At 36.6% G+C, this 23,364-nt stretch overlaps 2 protein-coding genes and 1 long non-coding RNA gene across 4 annotated transcripts; 1 reads left to right on the forward strand and 2 right to left on the reverse strand.

The window, feature by feature from the left end:
• Positions 1-3,632: 3,632 nt before the first annotated feature.
• Positions 3,633-7,518, forward strand: LOC140016246 (receptor-like protein 40). The gene has a single exon (XM_072069736.1). The coding sequence runs from the start codon at positions 4,023-4,025 to the stop codon at positions 7,437-7,439; it is 3,417 nt and encodes a 1,138-aa protein (XP_071925837.1). The 5' UTR covers positions 3,633-4,022; the 3' UTR covers positions 7,440-7,518.
• Positions 7,519-8,763: 1,245 nt separating this feature from the next.
• Positions 8,764-10,193, reverse strand: LOC113713791 (uncharacterized). Its single transcript, XR_003453637.2, has 2 exons — positions 9,200-10,193; positions 8,764-9,047 (listed from the first exon to the last, which is right to left on the reverse strand). It is a non-coding gene; the product is annotated as an uncharacterized lncRNA (long non-coding RNA).
• Positions 10,194-16,050: 5,857 nt separating this feature from the next.
• Positions 16,051-18,653, reverse strand: LOC113714893 (uncharacterized). 2 transcript variants are annotated; one of them, XM_027239027.2, is made up of 3 exons: positions 18,552-18,653; positions 16,425-17,088; positions 16,051-16,235 (listed from the first exon to the last, which is right to left on the reverse strand). In XM_027239027.2, exons 2-3 carry the CDS (start codon positions 17,047-17,049, stop codon positions 16,162-16,164), a joined length of 699 nt encoding a protein of 232 aa, XP_027094828.1. In that variant the 5' UTR covers positions 17,050-17,088; positions 18,552-18,653; the 3' UTR covers positions 16,051-16,161. The 2 variants fall into 2 exon arrangements, with proteins under 2 accessions (XP_027094828.1, XP_027094827.1); XM_027239026.2 differs by having other exon boundaries at positions 18,374-18,645.
• Positions 18,654-23,364: the final 4,711 nt, after the last annotated feature.

The raw sequence follows: 23,364 nt of genomic DNA on the forward strand, positions 1-23,364 counted from the left end.
ACTGATTAAATACTCTTATCTCTGCAGGTAAAGAATTGGAAGGAAAAAAAGTATTGAAATACTCTTATCTGTTCAAAGAACATCAACAACGTTTATTAGCATGGGGACCCGTGAAAAATAAAGCAGACAATTCAGCCAGAGGACAACTAGCTAGGACTCTATAGGAGGTTCGCCGTGCATATGAAATTCTAGTCTTGCCCAATTATTGCCCTCTAATGATAAATTTTCTATGAAAAAAATACATTATTGCAATTGTAAAAGATTTTAAACTATAAAAAGTTGCATTTACAATTTGTGACACTAGAAACTTTGACCTTTGTTCATAGTCAAGGAATTTAGAATAAATAGGTGAAATAATAAAATCAGTCTTGCAGAATCTTGGTTCCGATGAATACATATTTTAAGTCGACCAAAAGCAAATACTTTATTCTCCTAAAGAAAATTTGATATGCACGACCTCGTCTATTCTTGTATTTAAAAAAAAATATTGCTGATACAACCTTGTCATTATTGTAAAAATACCACATAAACTAGAACTAATTCGAAGTACTAGTTGAAACATTTGTCAGTTGTGTCCAGCTTGGGGCCACTTTTAATTAAGGTAGTAGATATAAGAATCATTATATTTGTAACTCTCACCTAGACAATAGTGATTACTAGTTTAGTAATTACTAATACTTCTTATGCCTGAAAGACAAACAAACTAATTGATATTAGAGTCGAGTTCAGTTTGATATGACCTCAACCAAACTTGAACAGTAATTTATATTTGATAAATGGTCAAGTTTTGTTCGAGTTTGGTTCGATTAGTATAGTAAATGAAATTTATATGTAAAAATATTCAAGTTACTAGAGAGAAGCTAACAAGCCAAGTTTTAATAAATTTCCAAAGTTGTCAAACTAAGTAAACAAGTTAACTAACTGGATAAATGGCTAATTTCGTCCCTAAATTTTTTATTAGTGCCGATTTAGTCCCTAACTTTTATTTCTGACTAATTTGATACTTGAACTTATTTCACAGTTCCAATTAAGGACCTTCATGGTGGTACCACTACCTAAAACTGATCTGACTCCTAATTGATTAATTAAACAAGGGTATTATCACGAGACTATAATAAAATAAATAAATCTTATAAAAAATCACCAAATAATACTTTTAAATCGTGTAAAAAATCACCAGGTAATTTTTTTTTGAAGTTTAATATTGTGATTTTTTTACACAATTTACTTGATTTAGTATAGCCCCATAAGTGATGTTCTTAAAATACCTTTGTTTAGTTTGTCAATTAAGAGTCAGATTAGTTTTAGGTGGTGAAGCCGTCACGGAAGTCCTTAATTGGAACTGCAAAATAAGTTCACATATCAAATTGGTTAAGAATAAAAGTTAGAGACTAAATCAACACTAGTGAAAAGTTTAGGGATGAAATTGGCTATTTTCCCTAACTAACTAAACAAGTTTGAAAACTAGAATGTTTTGTTTATTTAGGCTCATTTACATCCTTATTGCTACTAATTTTATTAGGCCACGGTGACCCACATCACGTCTAATGACTGCTTGTTTCATTGTTGAGAGAACTATTTCTGCCATTTTGATTTGAAATATGTTAATTAACCATCACTGAGAGGAGTTCATCAGTGTTCATGAATTATGTGAAGAAGATTGCGATAGACTAAAACGTCATGCTAATGGATCTCTCACTCTCCCCGCCCTAATAACCCCAAATTTCTGACCATATAGAACGGCACTCACTATAAACTTTTTACCATACTGGATCAAATTTTCCTCTTCCATTTTTAGGCAGTTTTCATAGAACTTCTAAGCAATTAATATTACCATTTTGTATAGGAGTAGTTGACTATCAAAAGAGTTTTTAGGCTCTATTTGGGTGTAGGTCAAGGGATCAAATCTCTTACCTGCATTCTAAAAAATCTAGGATTTTTTGAAAAAATTTCGCCAGCAGGGCGTAGACACCCATCAGTGGTGGTTTAGTTTCCTCGGAGTTCCCTTTAATCCGTTTGGATCCCTCCCTCTCCTAGTATAGAGTAGGAATAGGTGTGAAATAGAATTTATATTGTATCAAATAATAATAATAATATTACCAGTTTGTTCTTTATCATTTTTCTTTAACAGCATAAACATTTACTGAAGCAGAAAGGAGGAACTTGTAATTTCATTCTAACTGTGACTCTGGTATACGTCAAACTTGTGCTGTTCTTGCCTAGGGAGACAAAAACCCGATGCCATTTTCTTTAGCTTTCGAATTTGGAAGAGGATTCTGATTATAGGATCAAGTGAAACCACATGATTTGGGATTTTCTAGTCGATAAGCAATGAAAAGTGCAAACCCTTGGCCTTGGTATTAATGTGTTATAGGTCCTTTTTGGTTAAGGCTTTCGGATTGGAGGCAAGAGCAATTAATAGTTCAAGGAATTAATGTTGAAAATGTGAAAATTTTTGACAAATTAAAAGCTTATAAGATTTAGAATCTCCTCTTGAATTTAAAAAAAAAAGAACTTAAGTTAACCTTTTTTTTTCACTTTTTTTTTTAAAAACTCTCCTCACATCCTTCCCACCTCAATTGCTAGGATTTGAACCCTGAATCTAGTAGTGGGAATTTGACTCCTAGATTTAAGTTAACCTCTTGTGTACATAGAAAAATAAAATAGAACTTTTTGAATTAGTCTATTTCATGTCGATTTACTTATATGATTTTTAATATGTGTACAAGTAATTATCAATAATGTGCACTAATATGTTGTGTTTACGATCTAAGTTTTGATTGTCTTTTGGTGTTAAAAGCTATTTCAGCCTTTCAATCCAATTTTAATTTGAGTATCCACTGAAGTAAATTCCCAAAAAAGGGGATATTTTAAAATCATTTCCTAAAAGTCGGTGTTTTTTAAACTTCTTTTCAAAGGGTGAATGAGTTTTTTTCTCAAAAGTTACATAAAATGCATTTTTTTTTATTTGTCTACGCATTTTTTTTTTCTTAAAGAACACATTCACTCAATGCGTTTTTTAAAAGACGCATTCAGAATTCTCACCATTTGGAAACTTCTTTTGAAAATTACCACCATTTGAGAATTTACTCCTATCGACTAACTACAATAATGTCTTTGGTATTACCAAACGAAAAAAATATCTTTAGCATTATGACTGGACAGACATTCAGACAAGTCGAAGCAGGAGGAGTTGGGTAGCGGTCGATGATCTGCCGCTGCGTAACGGACAATTCAACGCAGAGGAGCCAACCCCACACATAAAATTCTACCATTACTTACCTCAATAATGAATTCAACTAAATTGAAAGTCGTTGTTTAGGTGGTCTTTCATATTGGAGTTGGCTCCAAAGTCACCAAACAAAATAGAAAGGAGGCCCACTTTTTTTTTTTTTTTTTTTTTTGCCGGTCATGAAACGCATAGAACGACCTCAATATGTACAAATTCATAGACTCGTCGATATCTCTTAGCAGCAGGGCATCCTGTGGGGTTTCTATCCCACATCGGTATTGGAGGGAAGGGTTTGGGTAGATAAGTCCCTCACAGAACTTCAAAAGTTGCCGACTTTTGAAGTTATCGTGGGGATTAAATTTATTTGCGTAAATTCTTACTTCTGTAAGAAAATGTCAGAACGATAGACTCGTCGATATCAATTGGGTCAATTGTTAAGAACGAATCATTTGTAAAGATTAATATGAGACTATACTGATGAATGACTTATAAAAAGTGTCCGTAGACTCGAATCAAAACAAAACAGGCATCCCACAGTTCCGCAGTTTTACTTTGACGACTCTCTCACGGAAGAAACCCAACACTTAATCCTCGGTTACTAACTTCTTATGAGTCACTTGTCTCTACTTTCTTTTTCCCTTTCCTACCACTCAGTCGCAGTCCAGCCAAACCAAGAAAAAAATGCAGTTTCTGGTATGGAACCAGAAGGCTGATATGTCAAGTTGATGGGTTATAATCTCTTCCCCTGTCCCCTTCTCGAGCTCATGGGTTTCTCAAACAATTGCATCCAATGAGGATTCATCTCTTTCCTTGGCTTTTCTTCACAGCCTTACTCCAAATTTTATCAGTTAGACATGTTGTCTTGGCCTCTTGGCAATGTCTTGAAGATCAGAGGTCCCTGTTGTTGGAATTCAAGAACAGTCCCACGTTCAACTCCACAAGTTCAACCAAACTGGTGCGCTGGAACAACAGCAACGACTGCTGCCTTTGGGATGGGGTAGGTTGTGATAGCTTGGGCCATGTGATCAGGCTGGAGCTTGAGAACCAAACAATTTCTGGTCAACTAGAGAGTTCGAGTAGTCTGTTCAATCTTCAGTATCTTGAGAGATTGAATTTGGCTGTCAACAGGTTCAGCTCTACTATTCCCACTGGCTTATCTAAACTTACAAAACTGACATACCTGAACTTTTCTGATGCTGGTTTTGTTGGGCAAATTCCGGGGGATTTGGCTAGTATGAGCACGTTGGTTACTCTTGATCTCTCAACCCGTTTTCCTGGATTTCAGCCACTGGAAATGGAGAATCCTAATCTACAAACGCTTATTCAGAACCTCACGGAGCTCCAAAAACTTTACCTGGATGGTGTCAAAATTTCAGCTCGGGGGGGTGAGTGGGGCAATGCTCTATCATCTTTACTAAATTTAAGAGAAATCAGCTTGTCCAACTGTCATCTTTCTGGTCCTATCAGCTCATCCCTTTCAGAGCTCCATTCACTCTCAGTCATCAACCTTGACAACAACAACCTCTCCACTGCAGTTCCAGACTTCTTTGCAAATTTCGCAAATTTGACATCACTGAGTCTCAGCTCTTGTAATCTGCTGGGAGAATTTCCTCCGAAGATACTGCAGTTGCCAATGTTGCAGAATATAGATTTGTCAGACAATAACTTCATTACAGGCACTTTGCCACCATTTCCCGAGAATGGATCTTTCAAGACAATAGCGATTAGCTATACAAATTTATTGGGTTCATTACCAGATTCCATTGGTTTCCTTGGAGCTTTGTCAAGGATAGATCTGTCACATTGCAATTTCACGGGACCTATTCCATCAACAATGGCAAATCTCACAGGACTGGTTTATGTGGATTTCTCAGTCAACAAGTTCAACGGTTCAATCCCGTCATTTGGGATGTCTAAGAACCTCATTTACCTGGACCTCTCTCATAATGATCTAACAGGCAACATTCCTTCCGGTCACTTTGAAGGCTTTGTACATCTTTCCTTGATTAACTTGGGGTGTAATTCCTTAAGGGGAAAAATTCCACCATCTCTGTTTACTCTTCCATTCTTGCAGAAACTCCAACTTCCCAATAATAATTTCATCGGCCAAGTGGATGAATTTCCCAATGCATCTGCCTCTTTCTTAGATACACTTGATTTGAGTGGCAACCAACTTAATGGTTCAATTCCAAGGTCCATTTTTGAACTGAAAAGGCTCAATGTACTCTCACTTTCTTCCAACAGCTTTAGTGGGAGTCTGCAACTTCAAATCATAAAGGGGCTCCAAAACCTCACAAAACTTGAGCTTTCTTACAATAAGTTATCAATTGATGCAAGCAGCGGCAATTCAACCACATCCGCCTTCCCTCAGCTTAGTGTATTGAAACTAGCTTCTTGCAACTTACAAAAGTTTCCAGAGCTAAGAAACCAGTCCAAGATGATCTATCTAGACCTTTCAGACAACCAAATTGCTGGAGAAATACCTAGATGGATATGGGAAGTTGGTGGCGGAACTCTTCAACATCTGAACCTTTCCTGCAATCACCTTGTGGATCTCCCCATGAATGCCACTATGTGCAGTCTGTCTGTGCTTGACTTACATACTAACCAACTTCAAGGTGAGTTTCCTAAACCACCAGAAATAGCTATATATGTGGACTACTCAAGCAATAAGTTCAGGAATTCCATCCCACAAGATATTGGGAACTCTCTTCTTTTTGCTGTTTTCTTTTCTATTTCAAATAATAGCCTTTCCGGAGTTATCCCTCAATCCATATGCAATGCAAGTTACCTCCAAGTTCTTGATTTGTCTAACAATGCTTTCAGAGGCGGCATACCAGACTGTCTATTCTACAACATGGAGAATCTCTCGGTTCTGCATCTAGGGAGAAACAACCTCAGTGGCACCATTCCAGCTAAATTTCCAATTAATTGTGTCCTCAAAAGTTTAGACCTTAGTAAAAATCATCTAACAGGACGGGTTCCAAGATCCCTGGTCAACTGTACATCGTTGGAAGTTCTCAATATTGGCGGCAATGAAGTTGAAGATACTTTCCCCTGCATGTTAAAGAACTTATCTAGTTTGCGGGTACTAGTTCTGCGATCCAACAGGTTCTACGGAAACCTTAGCTGTTCACTGGCCAATGACAGCTGGCAAAACCTTCAAATCATTGACCTAGCTTTCAACAACTTCACTGGTGCTCTGTCCCCAAAATGCTTCTCTAATTGGAAAGGAATGATCAGCCATGGAGAAAATGGGCAATCAGATCAAGACCATCTGCATTTTCTTGTCTTGAGTCTTAGTAACCTATACTATCAGGATACTTTGATGGTAACATCCAAAGGGCTCGAGCTGGAGTTTGTGAAAATTCTGAAGGTCTTCACATCCATTGATTTTTCGTGGAATAGCTTCGAAGGAAGCATCCCAGAAACAATAGGAGAACTCAATGCACTTTATCTTCTCAACTTATCACATAATGCTTTCACTGGTACAATCCCAAAATCAATTGGGAACTTGACACAGCTTGAATCACTAGACCTCTCAAAGAACCGGCTGAGTGGAATGATACCACCACAGCTTGCAAATTTGACATTCCTCTCATTCTTGAACCTATCCTTTAATCAACTCCTTGGAAGTATCCCCAGGGGCAACCAGCTTGAAACGTTTACAGAATCTTCTTATGAGGGAAACAAAGGGCTGTGCGGCCTCCCTTTGAACATCAGCTGCAAAGGCAACAACGATGATGCTCAGGTGCCTTCCTCAGTAGATGCAAATTCAGTGGCTGAGACTGGAGTTGATTGGCAGTTCATATTCACCGGTCTGGGGTTTGGGGTTGGAGCAGCAGTTATCGTTGCAACCCTATTTGTCTGCAAGGAAGGGAGGGACTGGTCCGATAAGCATTTAGAAAGAATTGTGCTGCTGATTTTTCCAGGATACAGGTTCTCTTACACCAGGTATGATCAAGGAACGGTCGAGGCAGTGGAGAATTCGGAGGACGAGTTCCTGGACGACACAGAAGATTCTGAATTCGAGGTAGAACACGAGGCGTTTGGACGCAAGTATTGTGTATTCTGCAGCAAGCTTGACGTTCACAGAACAAGAGCTGTGCACAATCCAAAATGCACCTGTCATACTTCAGCGCCTGTATATTTTACTTCTCCAACATCTTCTTCCTCTTTGTTAATTCTGTATCATCAACATTTTTGACATTTTTATTCTCCTTTCAATGTTATTGTACATAAGCCACAGAAAATAAAAAATTCTGAACACTAATTAAATCCCGCAATTCGTCGTGCACTACTTTGTGTACGTGCGTGCGCGTGTGTTTTTTTTTTTTTGAGTAATTTTGTCGAACATTTTGGACTCATCAATATGTTTCTTCTCGTCATCGTGCTCAGAAAAGTAGGAAACGTCAAGTAGTAATTCTTCCAGTTTAACATTTTTTTATTATCCCAAGAAAACGTGAAATTTTTTTTTTTTATATCAATCATCAACTTTTACACTACTCTTACTCAGTGGCCAATTCACCTAAGACGGGTTAATTTTTTCATTTCACACTCAAACTTCAAAGACTAGGCATTTTCATACGTTCGACACAAGAAAAAAGTTGGTACCTTTTGACTATTGCTGTGGATTCCCTTTAGGTAGTTGTGTGTGTTTGTTTGTTGCGAAAAGTTGAAAGAACAAGAAATTCGTGGCGAGGTTAATAGCTTGGAGAGTTTAGGCTTGTAGATGAGTGTTTCCTTACCCTCAAAAAACTTGTTCCCACATCGGTTTGTGGTAAACTGCATGTGTGGTTCTTAAGGTCCTCAGTGATAGTCAAAAGTTGGTACCTTTTGACTATTGCTGTGGATTCTCCTTAGGTAGTTGTGCGTGTGTTTGTTGCTAAAAGTTGAAAGACACAAGAAAAAAGAACCAAAAAAGAGTAGAGTAAAGTTGGAGAGGCCAATGACGACCTTAATCCCACTTTCTTAAAACAATAGGAGTATTATTGCTCCCTCCGTTGAGACTTGACCCGTATCGATTGACTGGTCCGAGGAAACAAGTCAAATAATTTTGCAGAGTACAAATTAATTTATGGGAATTTCGCCAATTCGGTCCTTAAATATTTTCACTTAAATCAATTTCGTCCTTAATGAAATATTTTAACCAATTTAGTTCTTGAACTAGTTTTTTACTTCCAATGTAGGACTTTTCACTACATTTTATTCAATTTCCGTGGACCAACGGGTATAATTGTCACATTGATTTAATCTTGTGCAATTAGCTGACAAAACAGATTAGAGATCATCACGTAAAGGTATATTTATCACCGGAGCCACACCCTTTTCCTTTTTCATTTATTCCTCCTTCCCAACTCCGAAGAGGACATCACATAATCCTGTCTGTCTGTCTTTTTCTCATCATACAAGGGGGAATAGTCAGCCACCACACACAACGACATCGCCAAAAGATGAACGGAAAGCAAAGAACATATTCCAGACCCCACTCCCAGCCAATTCAAAGCAACAATGAATATACAAAGACTACAACGGCCAAGGACCTCAAGGCAGCTTCATATATCATCCAGGAATGGGCAATCCAATTGCTAATTTGCTAGTTGGAGATGTTAAAGACAAGAAGTCCAAATCTAAACACAAACGAGCCACATCAGGTAATCAGTATAATTTCTTTTCATGCTCTCTTGCATATAAACTACTATATTGAGATTATACAGATTACAAATAAATTAGTTGATCCAAGGGTGTGGCTTCAAGTCAGACCTCAAGTAGTTGATCCATCTCAATCTGCAACTTTTCCCACATCTAAGTAGTCCTTCAAGCGATCAAAATGGACACAAAAAAGGTATTAATTCCATACTCAAGGGCAGGCCTTGTTGCTGATATGATAATAATGGAGAACTCAAATAACTATAACTTGGTGAAATTGTTTGTGAACGAAGATAGCAGTATCATGTACACGGGTACCTGCGTTCTTTGGTAGTGACCTCCAGGAACCTTCTCCGTTGGCTTGAATGTACTTGGTCAAGATTTCATCTCTTCAGCAGTCCACCTCCCTCTCTTTATGCCCACTTTCTCACAGCAAGGGGCTCTTCCCATTATTCTTCAGGTTTCAGATCAAATTAGAGATGCTGAGCTGCCGTTCTAATTGCTCGTTTCTGAAATTTTTTTTGTAGAAAAATGAGTTTTCAAACGGGGCCTGCGTTTTAAAGGAGGAGGTGGAAGAGCCTCGCAACAAACTTTGTCGCCTAGCGTAGCTGGTTTACTTTCAAAGACTTTTTATGCATGTTTTTATTGTACACTCTCAAGTCTCAAAAGTTGAGGTACTGGATTTATCAATGTATAGAGTACAGACCTTTCTGTTCCATTTCTGTGCATTCACCTTTCTTCTTCAGCTGTTTTAGCTCTCATTCTCCAGGATCCTTCCACTCGACTTCACTTTTTGTCACTTTACTTGAGAACCCCTTGCCAGCAGCCCACAAAACTACTCGTTGACCTCACTGCCTCTTTCAATTAGGAGGAATGCACCTGCAGCAACCCCTCTTCCTGTACGTACCGCTGCCACCCACTTCCCTGCACTTCTCCTCTTTGCAACTAGCTCAATTCACCTACTTGTTCAAACTGTTCTTTTGAACCCACTGATCCCATTTGCTCCGACGGCTTGTGCCATCTCTTCCTCACAAGACCAAGGAACCGGAAAAGAGTAAGGGTGCAGGCGCTAGTTGACATCAGGCTCTCTTCTCTATTTTGTCAGCTAGTGATCTCTTCCTCGTAATGATCTCTAATCTGTTTTGTCAGCTAATTGCAGAAGATTAAATCAATGTGACAATTATACCCTGCTGGTCCACGGGAATTGAGTAAAATGCAGTGAAAAGTCCTACATTGGAAGTAAAAAACTAGTTCAAGAACTAAATTTGTTAAAATATTTCATTAAGGACAAAATTGATTTAAGTGAAAATGTTTAGGGACCGAATTGGCGAAATTCCCTTAATTTATCGGTTAAACAAAAGTTTGGAATCAAATATTGCATTTAGCAGCTTACTGACAAGAGTTGCCGATGCTAAATTTTATGTTTGAAATTACTCGAGCATGTAAAATAAACTCACCCCCAAACGTAATTATGTTCTCGTAATTCTTCAATTATTACAAGGATAGAATTCAGTGGTGGAACCAGGACCCTAAATTAGAGGGTGCAATGTGGAACTATCACGTCCGATGAGATTATTTGATGGATATATCTGTTACACATATCATTGAATCTAATTTTGTGACTTTACTTTAGCAATAAGATCATTCTACTTATTTGAGTTAGGGACATAAAAAAAAATTTAATTTTTTTTAAAAAGTATTTATTATCTGTCTTAAACACACATTTTTCAACATTTTTTAATCTCACATATTTCACATAAAATTGCTATAGAAAAGAAAAATTTTCAAATAACTTTCAATCGAAATGGATCAATCATTATATAATTTGAAGTAGATTCAAAAGTCCAACAAAAGATAATCATTATAATATCTTAATAGTTAAGGAGGCAATGCAACAATAAAAGAAAAATGGACAAAATTTAGGGGAGAGCGAATATAATGTAATTTAAAAACTTCTAAAATTTTCTAAAACTATTTTATCATTTTACCAAAGCTGTAGGGGGGGGGGGAACAGTTGCCTACCATCAACCAATGTTTTAAAAACTAACCCAGACCAATCGATTGACGATTCAAACAGGCTAAACTGTCGGTCGGCCTACTTTCTGGTCTAGGTTAGTTTCAAAAACCAGTTAGTATCAATTTACATTAAACCAGTTGAATTGCCAGTTCAACCACTAAACCGTTGAATCGGAACGATTTTGTGAGAACCGATCAATTCAATATCCAATCTTAATTAAACTAACAATTTTGAATTTGGTCAACTATTCTCATTAATGACATTCCAAATTTAATTTTTTACCAATTATCCATGCATAATTATCTCCAATTAATTAGACAATAATAATTATTGCTTTATTCTACTCATTTCTCTTTCTCCTCCATAATTACATAGTAACTCTTATTTAACATTTATAACATATAGTTAACTATATTAGTTTTGTTTCGAATCTTGAAAGCATTTCATGTTTTTGTTAATGCCTTTTAATCCTTTAATTTTTATTATATAAACTAGTACTCATATAATTTAGGAAACTTAAAAACATTTGAAATAATACTAATTAAAAACATTTAACTAATACAAGCTATTTTTGAGTCTAAAATACTACTTAGAAGAATAGAATGAGAATTAAAGTAATTATATTTAACAATATGACTTAAGTTTCTACAAATATTTGTTTGTTTTTAAGATTTTAATATTTATGACATCATGAGTTAATAATGGACTTTTAAGATTTTAATATTTATGACATCATGAGTTAATAATGGACTTTTAAGATTTTAATATTTATGACATCATGAGTTAATAACGGACAACTCAACAGTTGAACCGACTCTTGACCCATTCATTTTAACGGTCTAAGTGTCAGAACCCTGCCATCAACAATATGTAGCACCGCTACCGGTAGTATTATTGTCAGAGCACATTATACAGTGCTAGAGCAACTTTGCCCACTAAGACCAAAAAAAAAAAAATGCCCTCCGACCATATGAAATGTGTAAACATGGTGAATTTGATGAAGCGATGGATGTCCAAAAAGGGGTTGGTGCGGTGTAATTACGCATACATAACGCTCTTACTGATGGTTACCGTAAGAAGAAATGTTTGCCGCTGCCTCTGATTTGTTGGAATGATGACATAAAAATTGTAGTACAATATTACAATGAACTGGTTTCTCAAGCCTAAAGGGTGCACAACTTAATGGCATCACTTGATAACATGCTTGAATGAAAGTTGTCTCTTAACTTTCATGGGAATTGACAGTGCTTTTTGGTTGCTTAGGTTGATGATTAGCTGACATATTTTGCCCCTCACCTTCCTCATATTCAAGATAAATGCTGCATGGCCGATATAACTGCCATTATAATCTAATTAATTTTGTTCCATTTTGCTGATACACTATCAGGTAATCAGGTCTATTTGACCAAATGCTGAACTACATAAATTAATGATTTGAGGGCGGAACATGTTCATACGTTAGTGGCAATATTTCCTTGCCTTCCGGTAAGGGTCATTCTCAATAAATGTGATTTGTCTCATTCTCAATAAATGTGATTTGTGACGGGACTTGTAAAGTATCAACGGTTAACTAAATTCCACGAATTTTTTGAAATTGCTAGGTTTAAAAGTAGAGTAAATCTAATATACATTGTCAGTGTATACACTATTCTGATTGGATGAATGACATATGAGTAAAATTTGAATGTAACAGTGTATACACTATCACGGTTAGATGAATGGTACGTGTAAAATTTGATAGTGTATACAAGATTAATCCTTAAAAGTTTTCAAACATCCTAAAAACATAGAGTACATTGTAAGCAAAGACACCCAAAAAAGATACCAAAGCGCATCCAACTTCACTAACCTTCCATTTTTACACCCTCGGCCTCATGAAACTAGCATACAACCAAAATCATCACTTTATGCAATCAGTTAACACGGGTTTTACAGTAGGACCAGAGGCATGGAGAAACTCAGCAGAACAAAGTATCAAGTTGGATTACGTTGCAGTGTTAAGCTCAACCTAACAGCACTGCCAACAACTACCCAAAGAACCAAAAGTTCATAAAAGACGCACGGTAGAAATGTCAGCAATATTTGAGATTTGGGGGGTGAGTTCTTTTATGTGAAAACTCACAGACACAAACGCAACTGTTGCAGATAAAAGCCAGTCAAACAATAGGCATTGATAAAGAGAGAAACAAGAAGAACGCAAATAGTAAGCAAGTGTAAAGTGAAAGTCAATCAAATTTATTCGTCTTAAAAATTGGTCTTCAATTTTGTTTTAGGAGTTGCTCCTATTTAATATTCACAGGAATTACATGGATATTGGAGTTTTTTGCAACTACTTGTTTAATCAAACTTTTGACATCTATTCCATACCCATAGAACAAGAAAACACAAGTACATGAGACTATTGAAAATCCTTGATATGGAACACAAAACTTACGGAAGGCAAATAATAAAGATGTTCCTATGATTTACTCTCAAATTTTTCTTTTTTCTTTTTTTTTTAAAATCTCAAATTTAGTCCAACGTTGGTGGTCAAAAAGTTTTCGTAGCCTCAACGTTACCAAGAACACCAGGCTTCAAAGCAGATTCATCAAGTTCACTATTCCCTGATTTTCATAGTCAACATTAGTTTGTTAATCAACATCAAGTTTGTTAATCAACATTACTTTACACAGAACACGTGGTTTGAAATTTAACTACTTCAACTATTAACAGCCAAGTTTCAAAAAAAAAAACTATTAACAGCCAAGTCTTTAAGCCCAACATTGAATAAGTTATGTACGTAGCATGCTTAGCAAAGCAAACATGACATTCCAGGCTTTAATCAAACAATATTGATCCAAATCTACAAACAGAAAAAGGCCACAAGATGGAATTTCACTCACTTGAGCTATAAAAAGTTGTCCAGAAAGTGTAATAGCTGTCTGCAAAAAGACAAAAAATGATGAAGTCATTACCAACTAACTAAAACAGTTACAGTCAACCCACACACTCTTACTTTGAATTTCCAATCATTCATACTTGGTATCAATCCCTATCTCTCAACCTGTAGCAAACATATGAAACTTATTAGAGAATAAAAGAAAGTTTAATCAAGAGAAAAATGTATACATAGAATAAGAATGGAGAAGCCAGTAATTTTCAGAGAGAGAAAGAAATATAAAGACAGAAGGGAATTTTGAGACAGAAGTTTCGAGTAGGAGGAGGTTGAGCTATGGAAAATTTTTTGTATGGGAATTGATCAGTCTTCTCAGAATTGAGCCCTACCCGCTGTTGCAGATAAAGGAATTTGAGGGAAGACCTCTGCTTTTGCAACTCCCAGTGTTTTACCCGCCAGCAAAGAGGGGAAATTTTTTTTTGCACAGACAGGGGAGAGTTTTTTTTTTTTGTTTGACGGAAAGGATTGGGAAGAGATGGCTCTGAGGTCTTTCTGTCAATTTTTCTAAGGAACACTCTGACATGAGATATTCCAGCAACACCTCTCCCCATTCATCAGATTCGGCAACAACCAATCTAACAATTTACCATTCATCCAGTATCTTGCTCAAAATAATTATTTACTTTTTAACCACGAAGACGCACACATAAAAAAGCCTTGTTCCATTTTTTCCACTTGACCAGATGTTCAAAAAAAAATTGAAGCACAAGACAAAAGAGACAAAAGAAAGAAACTTTTGAGGGCTAAGAAACAGATATTACACAAACAAACATGAAAAATGCTTTATTTCTCTAATTCTTCAAAACCCCATGGAACCATAAGGAATGCCCTTTGGGAGGAGTTCAACAAACATTTGCACAGAAGAAAAGAGACGAAATGATTACAAAGAAAAACCTGTCATTAGTTGCTGTTCATTCTTCTTCTATCACATAGCTGCCATTAAAACAAGAAGTGAGATTTAGAATACCAAAAAAGAGGAAAAAGAGAAAAAAAGGAAACTGTAAAACAAATAAAATAAAATAAAACTACTAAAAAATAATCACTTAGTCAGTAAAATACTGTCAAAACCTCCATTAAAATCACAATCACTTCCACTCAATTTTCATCATCTTCTTCCGCCTAAAAAAAGAAAACCACCAAAAAAAAAGCCATCTCTCCAAGTCCAAATTAATCTAACAAAAAAATCCTTTAAAGAGAAAGAAGCATAACTAGTTTTCTAGTACTCAGGAACAAGTATATCAAAGCAAAAAAAATAAACCGAAGTTTTCTTGCTAATCTGGGAGTATGATAGAGAAAAAATCTAAGAGCATAACATACAAAGGACGCAAGAAAGGGGAGAAAGTGATTTGTTGCTTTTAGCCAAGAAAAGATCAGCAAAAAAATGGCAGAGAAATAGAAGGAATTATTAACCATGATTACTCAAGGGAGGAGAGAGGGAAGAGGGAGATGAAGAAGAAGGGAAGAAAACAAAGAAGGGGAGGACCACCCATTCCGCCTCACAATCCCCCAATCAGCTCCGGCAACATAGGTGGACAACCAACATGAGGTGGCCTGGGGGGTGAGGTGGTCTTCACTCTTATACTATATTGGATAATATGTGTGATTGGCTCATCATGACAAAGGATGTAAACAAACAAAAAACAGAAGGTATAGGAAATACCTGGTTCAGAAGAATATTCAGTCTCTGAGAAAGCTAAATTCATAGTTGGAAAAAGAAAACACAATGTTTTAAAGCAATATCTGCAATTCACAGCCAATGCACCAGTAAGTAACTAAAAACTTGCAATTGAATCAAAAGTTGTCGACCCCAATTTTGTCTCATCTGCATTAGTTTCAATTCAACTAGAAAAAAGGCCATATGGATCTGAGAAAATCAATAGAGCATCAAATGAAGCACCACGACATAAACAATCAAGTACAAGACTGGTTCAAAGAGCATGATGAATGACAAGAATTTGAAATTTATTCACAAGATTTAAGGAGAACAGAAAAAAAAAAAAAAAAGAGAAAAAAGCCCAAAATGTTAAGTACACCTAAAAGCCCAGCAGTCAGGAAACTTTTCTGAAGACTTGGATGGCGTATCTTAGCTGAAAGCCTAAAAACTTCGTATGACAAGATTTTCATTTCTTGCCTCATTTTGGCACAACAAAACTACAAATACATGAAACAAAGGTTAACATGATCAATCAATCTAAGAAAAAGCTGAAATGACAAAAATTGACAAAAGAAAGGATTAAAATGGGAAGCTTCATTCGTCTAGTTAGTGAATGCATACAACATCAATTATTAAATAATGTACATAAAATGCTCGTGTTCAAAAGAACTGGGTCACAGCATAAGCATGGAAAAGTACTGCTCGAACTCTTTATCAATGGTTAACTTCTTGGTGCTTTGCTGAGTATCTGCATTCAGATAATGCAAAAAATTTCACAGTAAGTGCATGTTCTGTGATAAGGAAATGATTTAGGCAGAAAGGAATGAATTAAGACAGTGAAGAACTTCAAGTTACATGATAAAAAAAAACCTTGCATTCAAATAATGTTGACAAAACAGAGCATGAGAAGAATGGTCTTTCAGCTTAACATGGTTACCTTGGTTGAGAGTCCAACTTCCAGAAGAAAGAACATAATTATTCGGATTCACCCCATTAGAATAAAGCATTTCTTCAAGTTCCTTGTCTGTGTATTCTTCAAAGCCAGCTCTGCATTCTGGACAACTGCAATCGCCATGACTTCCAAATTCCAGGAGGTGCTCCTCATAATTCAGGGATGACTTCAGGCCGATATCATGATGGGGAAAATCATGCTTGTTGCCAATAGATGGTGATTCCAGAATACCGGAACTTGATTCCGTTATGAAACTGCTCTCAGAAGAATTTGAGGCATGCTTGGAACAATCGCCTCCCCAGTCAACAGAAGAATTGACAGGCTTGTCAGATGAATATTCTTTGAAATATCCATGACCAGCTCCTACTTCAGCTTCGTTAGACACAGAAATGCTCGAGTCAGCATCAGCAATAACACTGTTGCTATCTTTGCCAGACTCTTGTTCTGATTCCTCAGCTGTTGATTTTCCACTTAACTCCCCTTTATCTATTACATCTGACTCAGCATCAGCAGGAAAAATATACTCTAGAGCAAAGCCTTGACTTGGCCATTTAAGCTTTGGTGGAGGTGTGCCTAATTCTTCTGCTTGCAATTTCCGTTTCCTATCCATGAAAGAATGCTGGTTTGAGACACCTCCTCAATCAGAGCACTGGGAGAGAGAAAATTGTGAGGAAAGCTGGATATAGAAGCTTGTAACAAGGGAGAAAAAATGGAGTCAATCTCTTCCCATTTAGATTTTGTAATGCTATTTGGTCAGTACATGCGAGCATGAGAAGATCAGAGTTTGGTCAGAACATGCAAGCATGAGAAGAGAAAAGTAATGTGATTTGAACAGCTCTGTTATGAAATTGTAGCTAGGTGAACTAGAATGATCAAGGAAGATCAAAATTCAATAGTAACATCACAAGCATGGCAAGTCTCCTTTACAGTAAGACAGCATTAGTTTGAATTATATGCTTGAGAAATAAGATAAATAGAGCATTGCATTGATAGCACCTCCTAGAGACCTAAATGAACTAGCTATACCACCTTTAAAGATGGGGGGAAGAAAAAGCAAAAAAGAGGTTACCCCTACGCATTATCAAACTACAGACCTCAAGACCACTCAAATATGTAAGGCATAACAATCTTCAGCAACCACTCTGATTGAACCTTCTTCATCTGCTTGATTTACATATTAAAAAAAATTGTTGGTTTTCAAGGAACAGCACGAATTTAAAATGGTTGCACAAACCATTTTAAGGTCTAGTATATTGGTCCTTTCTTCCACTCAAGATTATGCAGCTAAATTCTAAAATTCACCAGTCAATGCCTAATGTAAATTCAAATGCAACATTGTCCATCATTCTTCTTGACGAATCTACAAAATTTTCAACCCATTTCCATTTAAGATAATGCAACAAGATGAGTAAAATTCTGATTTTATCATTAAACAAGTACGGAAACTCAGTAAATATATTATAAAGGGAATCATATTCGTTTTCGACAAACAATAAACTTCCCCAACTATTAAGGCAAGACTCAAAATCTCATGCCAGAGACGCGGAGGTTGCAGCCATGTTCAAAGCACAATGTTGAGGTGAATGAGCAATTTCAATAGGAAAGCTGATACCGCAAATGGCACTGATACGAAACACACAATGAATGCACAAGGACTAGGCAGATATCCTCGGTAAGACGCACGGTTCAAAGACTCAGCTGAGTCATCACGGAACTTCTGCTTCAGTCCGCGACCGTCCCCCATTTCCCGGGGACGGTAGACCCGGTGCAAACTCGTTCAGACTCACTCGGAAGATTCGGCCTGAGTCAACTCCGGGACTCAAAAAAGCAGCCGAGTCTACCGAGTCAACCGGTAATATCCATGAACGGAGGTTTTCACCATGATTTTCAGAGACTTTTAGTGTATAAACAACTAATTAGATAAAAAAAATTACCCGAATCCGACTTATGGGAAATTGCACAGTAAGACAGAAATAACAAATCAATCTTTAACTTAAAATTCTCTCTTTGAAGGCTCTTCACTAAACAGCAAATGGGTGGCAGAGATTCAAGAGAAGGAAAAGGAAGAATAAAAAGGCCAAGAAGACGAGGAGGCTTTCATATCATACGCACCGATGGTGGTGGTGAAATTTGGAGAGGAGAGGAGAGCGAGGAAAGAAGAATGAAAGGCAGACTCGCGAGGGAGGAGATGGCTATGGTAGGAGGACACTCCAGGCTGGAAGGAATAATTTCAGAAACCTCCACGATAGGGTAATTTGCCAAATTGATCCCTAACATTTGCCAAAAAAACTTTTTTAATCCTTAACATTTAAAATCAACCAGAATTATCCCTAACATTTAAATTATGATTCATTTTGGTCCTAATGCTCGTATTTGCTTATTTTTTTAACTGAAAATAGCACGCCCCTCTCTCACGTGAGTATATTTTCAAGGGCAAAATCGAAAAACACACTTTATTTTCGGTTAAGTAAAGCCATCTTTCCTTCATATTTCCCCATTTGTGTTCTAATTGCCTCATTGAAAGAACGAAATTGAAGAGGAAAAACATAGCTGCAACTGGATGGCTGTGTAATGGAGGAAGAATAGTAAAAAAATGTAAAGAATAAGCTGGCATATTGAAGAGTAAAATGGATCCGAACAATGAGCGATGTCTTTGTGGAAAGGAGCCCATCATTGTAACTTATTGGAAACCTGCAAATCTAGGGAGAAGATTCTATGGTTGTCCAAATTATGGAGTAAGCTTGCTAAACATTTCAGGTCAGTTTGGGTTTGGGGTGTGGGGTTAAAATTTGGTCTTGATATGTGATATTCTTTGTGCATTTTAGGTAACTCGTGCTTGTTACTACTTCAAGTGGTATGACCCGCCAATGTGTAGTAGATCTGTGTCAATAATACGTGGTCTATTAAAAAAAATTAACCGGTTGGAAGCTGATCAAGAACGGAGAATCTGAAGAGAGAAATTGCTTTGGACTAGTTTGGTTGCCTCTTGGATGTGCACTTTGCTACTGTTAATGAGTTGGAATTGAACTAAAATTAGAAGATAGTTGTTGGTAGATCTAGTATGTTAATAAACTGTTAATGAAGTGTGTTTTCTGATTTTGCCCTTGAAAATATGCCCACGTAAGAGAGACGTGCTATTTTCGTTCGAAAAAAATGAGCAAATACGAGCATTAGAACCAAAATGGTTTATAATGGGTTTGTTTGGATTATAAGTTATTTGGGATATTTTTATTGTAACACTTTTTGTGATGTGATGTATGTGAGATAAAAAGGTAATCGGGAAGATAAAAAGGTGTATTGGAAATTGTAATGATGATATAAACAAATAAAATTGGAGAAATAATGTTCAATCCAAACAAACCCAATTTAAATGTAAGGGACAATTCTAACTGATTTTAAATGTTGGGGACTAAAAAAGTTTTTTTGAAAAATGTTAGGGACCAATTTGGTAAATTTTCCTTTTGCCTATTTTGTCCCTAAACTTTTTCACTGAAACCGATTTAGCCCTTTATTGTTTTTTTTTCACCAATTTAGTCCTCAATCAAAAAAAAAATTTTTTTTGTTCCAATGCTGGCTTGCACGAGCACTACCAGATTTTGCCTGTTAGTGATGCCAAGGAAGGGGTAGGGATGCTATCGAGGTCGAGTAGTACCATACTCGAACTCGAGCTCGAGATCGAACAAACCTCAAACTTTAGACTCGAGCTCGACTCAATATAGTTAAAAACAACTCGAGCTCGAACTCGTACAAGATTCGAACTCGAGTACTTGAGCTAAACTCGTAAAATGAGCAAGAAAACCTTTGTTTTCTAGACCAGAATTCAGCAACAATTGAGTGCAAAAAACTGTACTTTCCTTCAATAAAATAGCAATTCATATAAAAACATGCATTTTGCTTCATTTCAACGCAAATGCCAATCATGTGATTCAAGCACTCTAAAATCAACAGTATCAAACTAGTTAATATGACAGATAATAAGACAGTTTCTCAATAGCCAAAATAGCTATGTATGCAAAAGACCATCAAATCTTTACCATCAAATCAATAGCAATAGAAGGAAGTTGAACTTATTTCATAGTCGTACCTTTTCACCCATGACAGCTTCCCACGAGCTCAAGCTAAGGTGGTGCTGAAAACCTCCAACTTCAAGGGAGACAGATGGGGTAAGTGGGTAATGAGCTAGCAACGGTCTTTGAAGTTTACCTGTCCTACTAAGCTACGAGCCGGCGATGGTCTTTGCTGGTGAAATTTTGCACAGAAGCTACAACGAGCCAATGAGGAGGAGACATGACTTGGGAGTTGAAAAGAGGAAAAAAGGCTCGATGGGGACTGACTGATTCAAAATAGGTATGGTGGAAAACCTCTATTAGCTAAAGTAGACTTGGCCCACTTGAGATTCCTTTTGATTACGTAAAATAGGATGTCCTAACACCCAAAAAGAAGAATGCAACTTGTGGACCATTCTTTTTAATTTAATTATCACGGTTCATTGCACCAGACAAAAATTTATTACCTAAATTGAGAGGCATCCCTCAGAATTATGAGCCAGTCTATGTTTTCAGACTCGGACTGGGTATCGACTCGACAGAGCTCAAGGATCAGAGATTAATGGGTTCGATCGGGTTTAACCAGAAGTCGAATCGGATGACGTCATAAATATATATTAATGATAAATAATTAAAATAGCATATAAAAATTCCCTTTAAATTGATGGTTTACAACTTTATATACATATCTAATGAGTTTGGATTCAGTCCAAAACGACTGCACTTAAAAAATTTAAAAGTTATAGGTAAAATTGTAGTTTAAAAAGCATAATGGGTTGATTTTATACTTATTAAAACAATATGGGGTCAAATTGATATTATTAAAAAAATTTTAAAACTACCAAACCTAATGGAATGTAAGCCGCCGCCCATTGTTCCTTTGCTTTTCACTTTTCTTAGTTTCGTCTTCTTCCTTTCTTTCACGCAGCTCCTCTTGTCTTTTTATGCTCTTCATGTCTCCTCCCATTCACCTCACCGTAACTCTTTTTTTTTTCTTTATCCCTCACAAATCAAACACACATGAAAACTCTATTATTCTTTGTTATTCTTCTTTTTCGCTCCTCTCCATTCTCTTCCCTTCTTTACTCTAATCTTTATTTTTCCTTCTATTTGATTTCAAATATTTCAAGAACTAATTCGCATGAAATCTGGATTAGAAAATTTGGGGAATGAATTTTTTCTCTTCATCTGGCTAGTTGCTTCATTTCTTTTAGAGTTGGTCAAAGATCAACGAATGGAAAAAGGGAAAGAAAAAGCCAATATTAACTCAAGATCTTGTTCAAGGCAGGCATCAAGCTTTGTATCAGATATTTGATCATAAATCTTGTCTGGACGGCCCTCATTTACAGATTTAGAGGTGAATAAGAAGGCATCTATTCTCTAAACCTTGAAGAAAGACAAGCCTAACAGCAAACGTAAGTGAGGAGAGATTTGGTTGGAAATTTTTTATGCACACTCTAGATGCTTGCAAGAAAGGAGTACAATCGGAATGGAGAAATGAAGAAAATCGGGTCCTTTTCGGTTCTAGCGGTTTCCGGTCAAACCCGAGTTTTGACCGAGTTGACCGATTCTTTGATTGACGGTTTTTTAAAGAGACTCGGACCGGATGCTTAGCCAGTTCTCGGTTCAATTGGTTGGACCGATCAGTCCGGTCCGAGTCTGAAAACACAAGAGCCAGTGCCTGTGGGGAGGTCTCTCTCTCCTAAAAGAACTTAAGAACTTTTCCTTTTTAATGTTTTCAAATTAAGTTCTCTAAAAACAAGAAATAAGAATTATGATTTATGAAATCCCTACTTTGTCCACACAAATAAATAAAGGTGGTAGAATGGTTCATTGTAAATTTCATAAATTGTTTATTTATATTAGTAATTTTATATATAATTTTTTTTTATTTTTTATGTGATACTCAATAGAGCTCGTCAAGCTCTTGAATATCAAATGTCTAAGATCGAGCTCGACTCGCTAGCTCTAACGAACATCTCGAGCTCCAGATCGAGTTCGATCAAGCGATCTCGAGCTCAAGCTTTTGACCGAGTAGCTCGCGAACTCGAGTCGAGCTACTCGGTTCAGCTCCACCCCTAGGAAGGGGTATATAGGAAGCTCATATCTGGTTCTCTAATTTTAGAGATTAGAATGAATCCCCTGATGCTTTTCTCTCAAAATCTCATAAATTGCGAAAGGCTACTGCTAGGGTTTAGAACTGGCGACTGGGTTTGATTAAATAAGAGATAAAATTTGATGACCAGAATGGCAAAGAGCAAATGAACGCAGCAACGACGTGGTTTAAGCTTTCATTAGATCCTATTTAGTTGAAATTGAACTTTGGTTTTAGTACTTGGATGTGACTATTAAGCAAGTGGGTTGATTGATTAAAGGAACGATGTGGGGTTAGGCTAATTTGTTTGAAATATATCTCCTCCGTGGATAAATTTAGGGATGGTGAAAGGTTAATTTTTTTTTTTATATAAATATAACTAAGAGTTGTTTACAGCGATGGATCCCTTTGGTTGCCAACTTTCATATGTTGTTGCTTTCATGTTCTAAAAAAAATGAGACAAAGCGATAAGGAAAGTCAATGGTGCTATTAATTATTTAATTTTTTTTTAGAAAAAAAAGGGGACGAGAGGATGATTTCTTTACTCTAAAAATCTATCATGGTGGTGACTCCTAAGTATGTGGAGGGCAATATGGAAAGTTAAAGAGGGTCACTAGTACCATGACAATAAACAAAGCAATTGTAGGTGATTATTGCTATCTACTCGGATAGGGTAGGAATGCAAAAATGATGTATAGAATTCCCCAGCAAGATGGTTCGTTTCTTTTGAAGGGTATAGACAGTGATGATGATGTAGTTGATATGGCTTTGCATTGGCAAGTAG

The sequence above is a fragment of the Coffea arabica genome, chromosome 10c, assembly GCF_036785885.1.
Source record: "Coffea arabica cultivar ET-39 chromosome 10c, Coffea Arabica ET-39 HiFi, whole genome shotgun sequence".
NCBI lineage: Eukaryota > Viridiplantae > Streptophyta > Magnoliopsida > Gentianales > Rubiaceae > Coffea > Coffea arabica.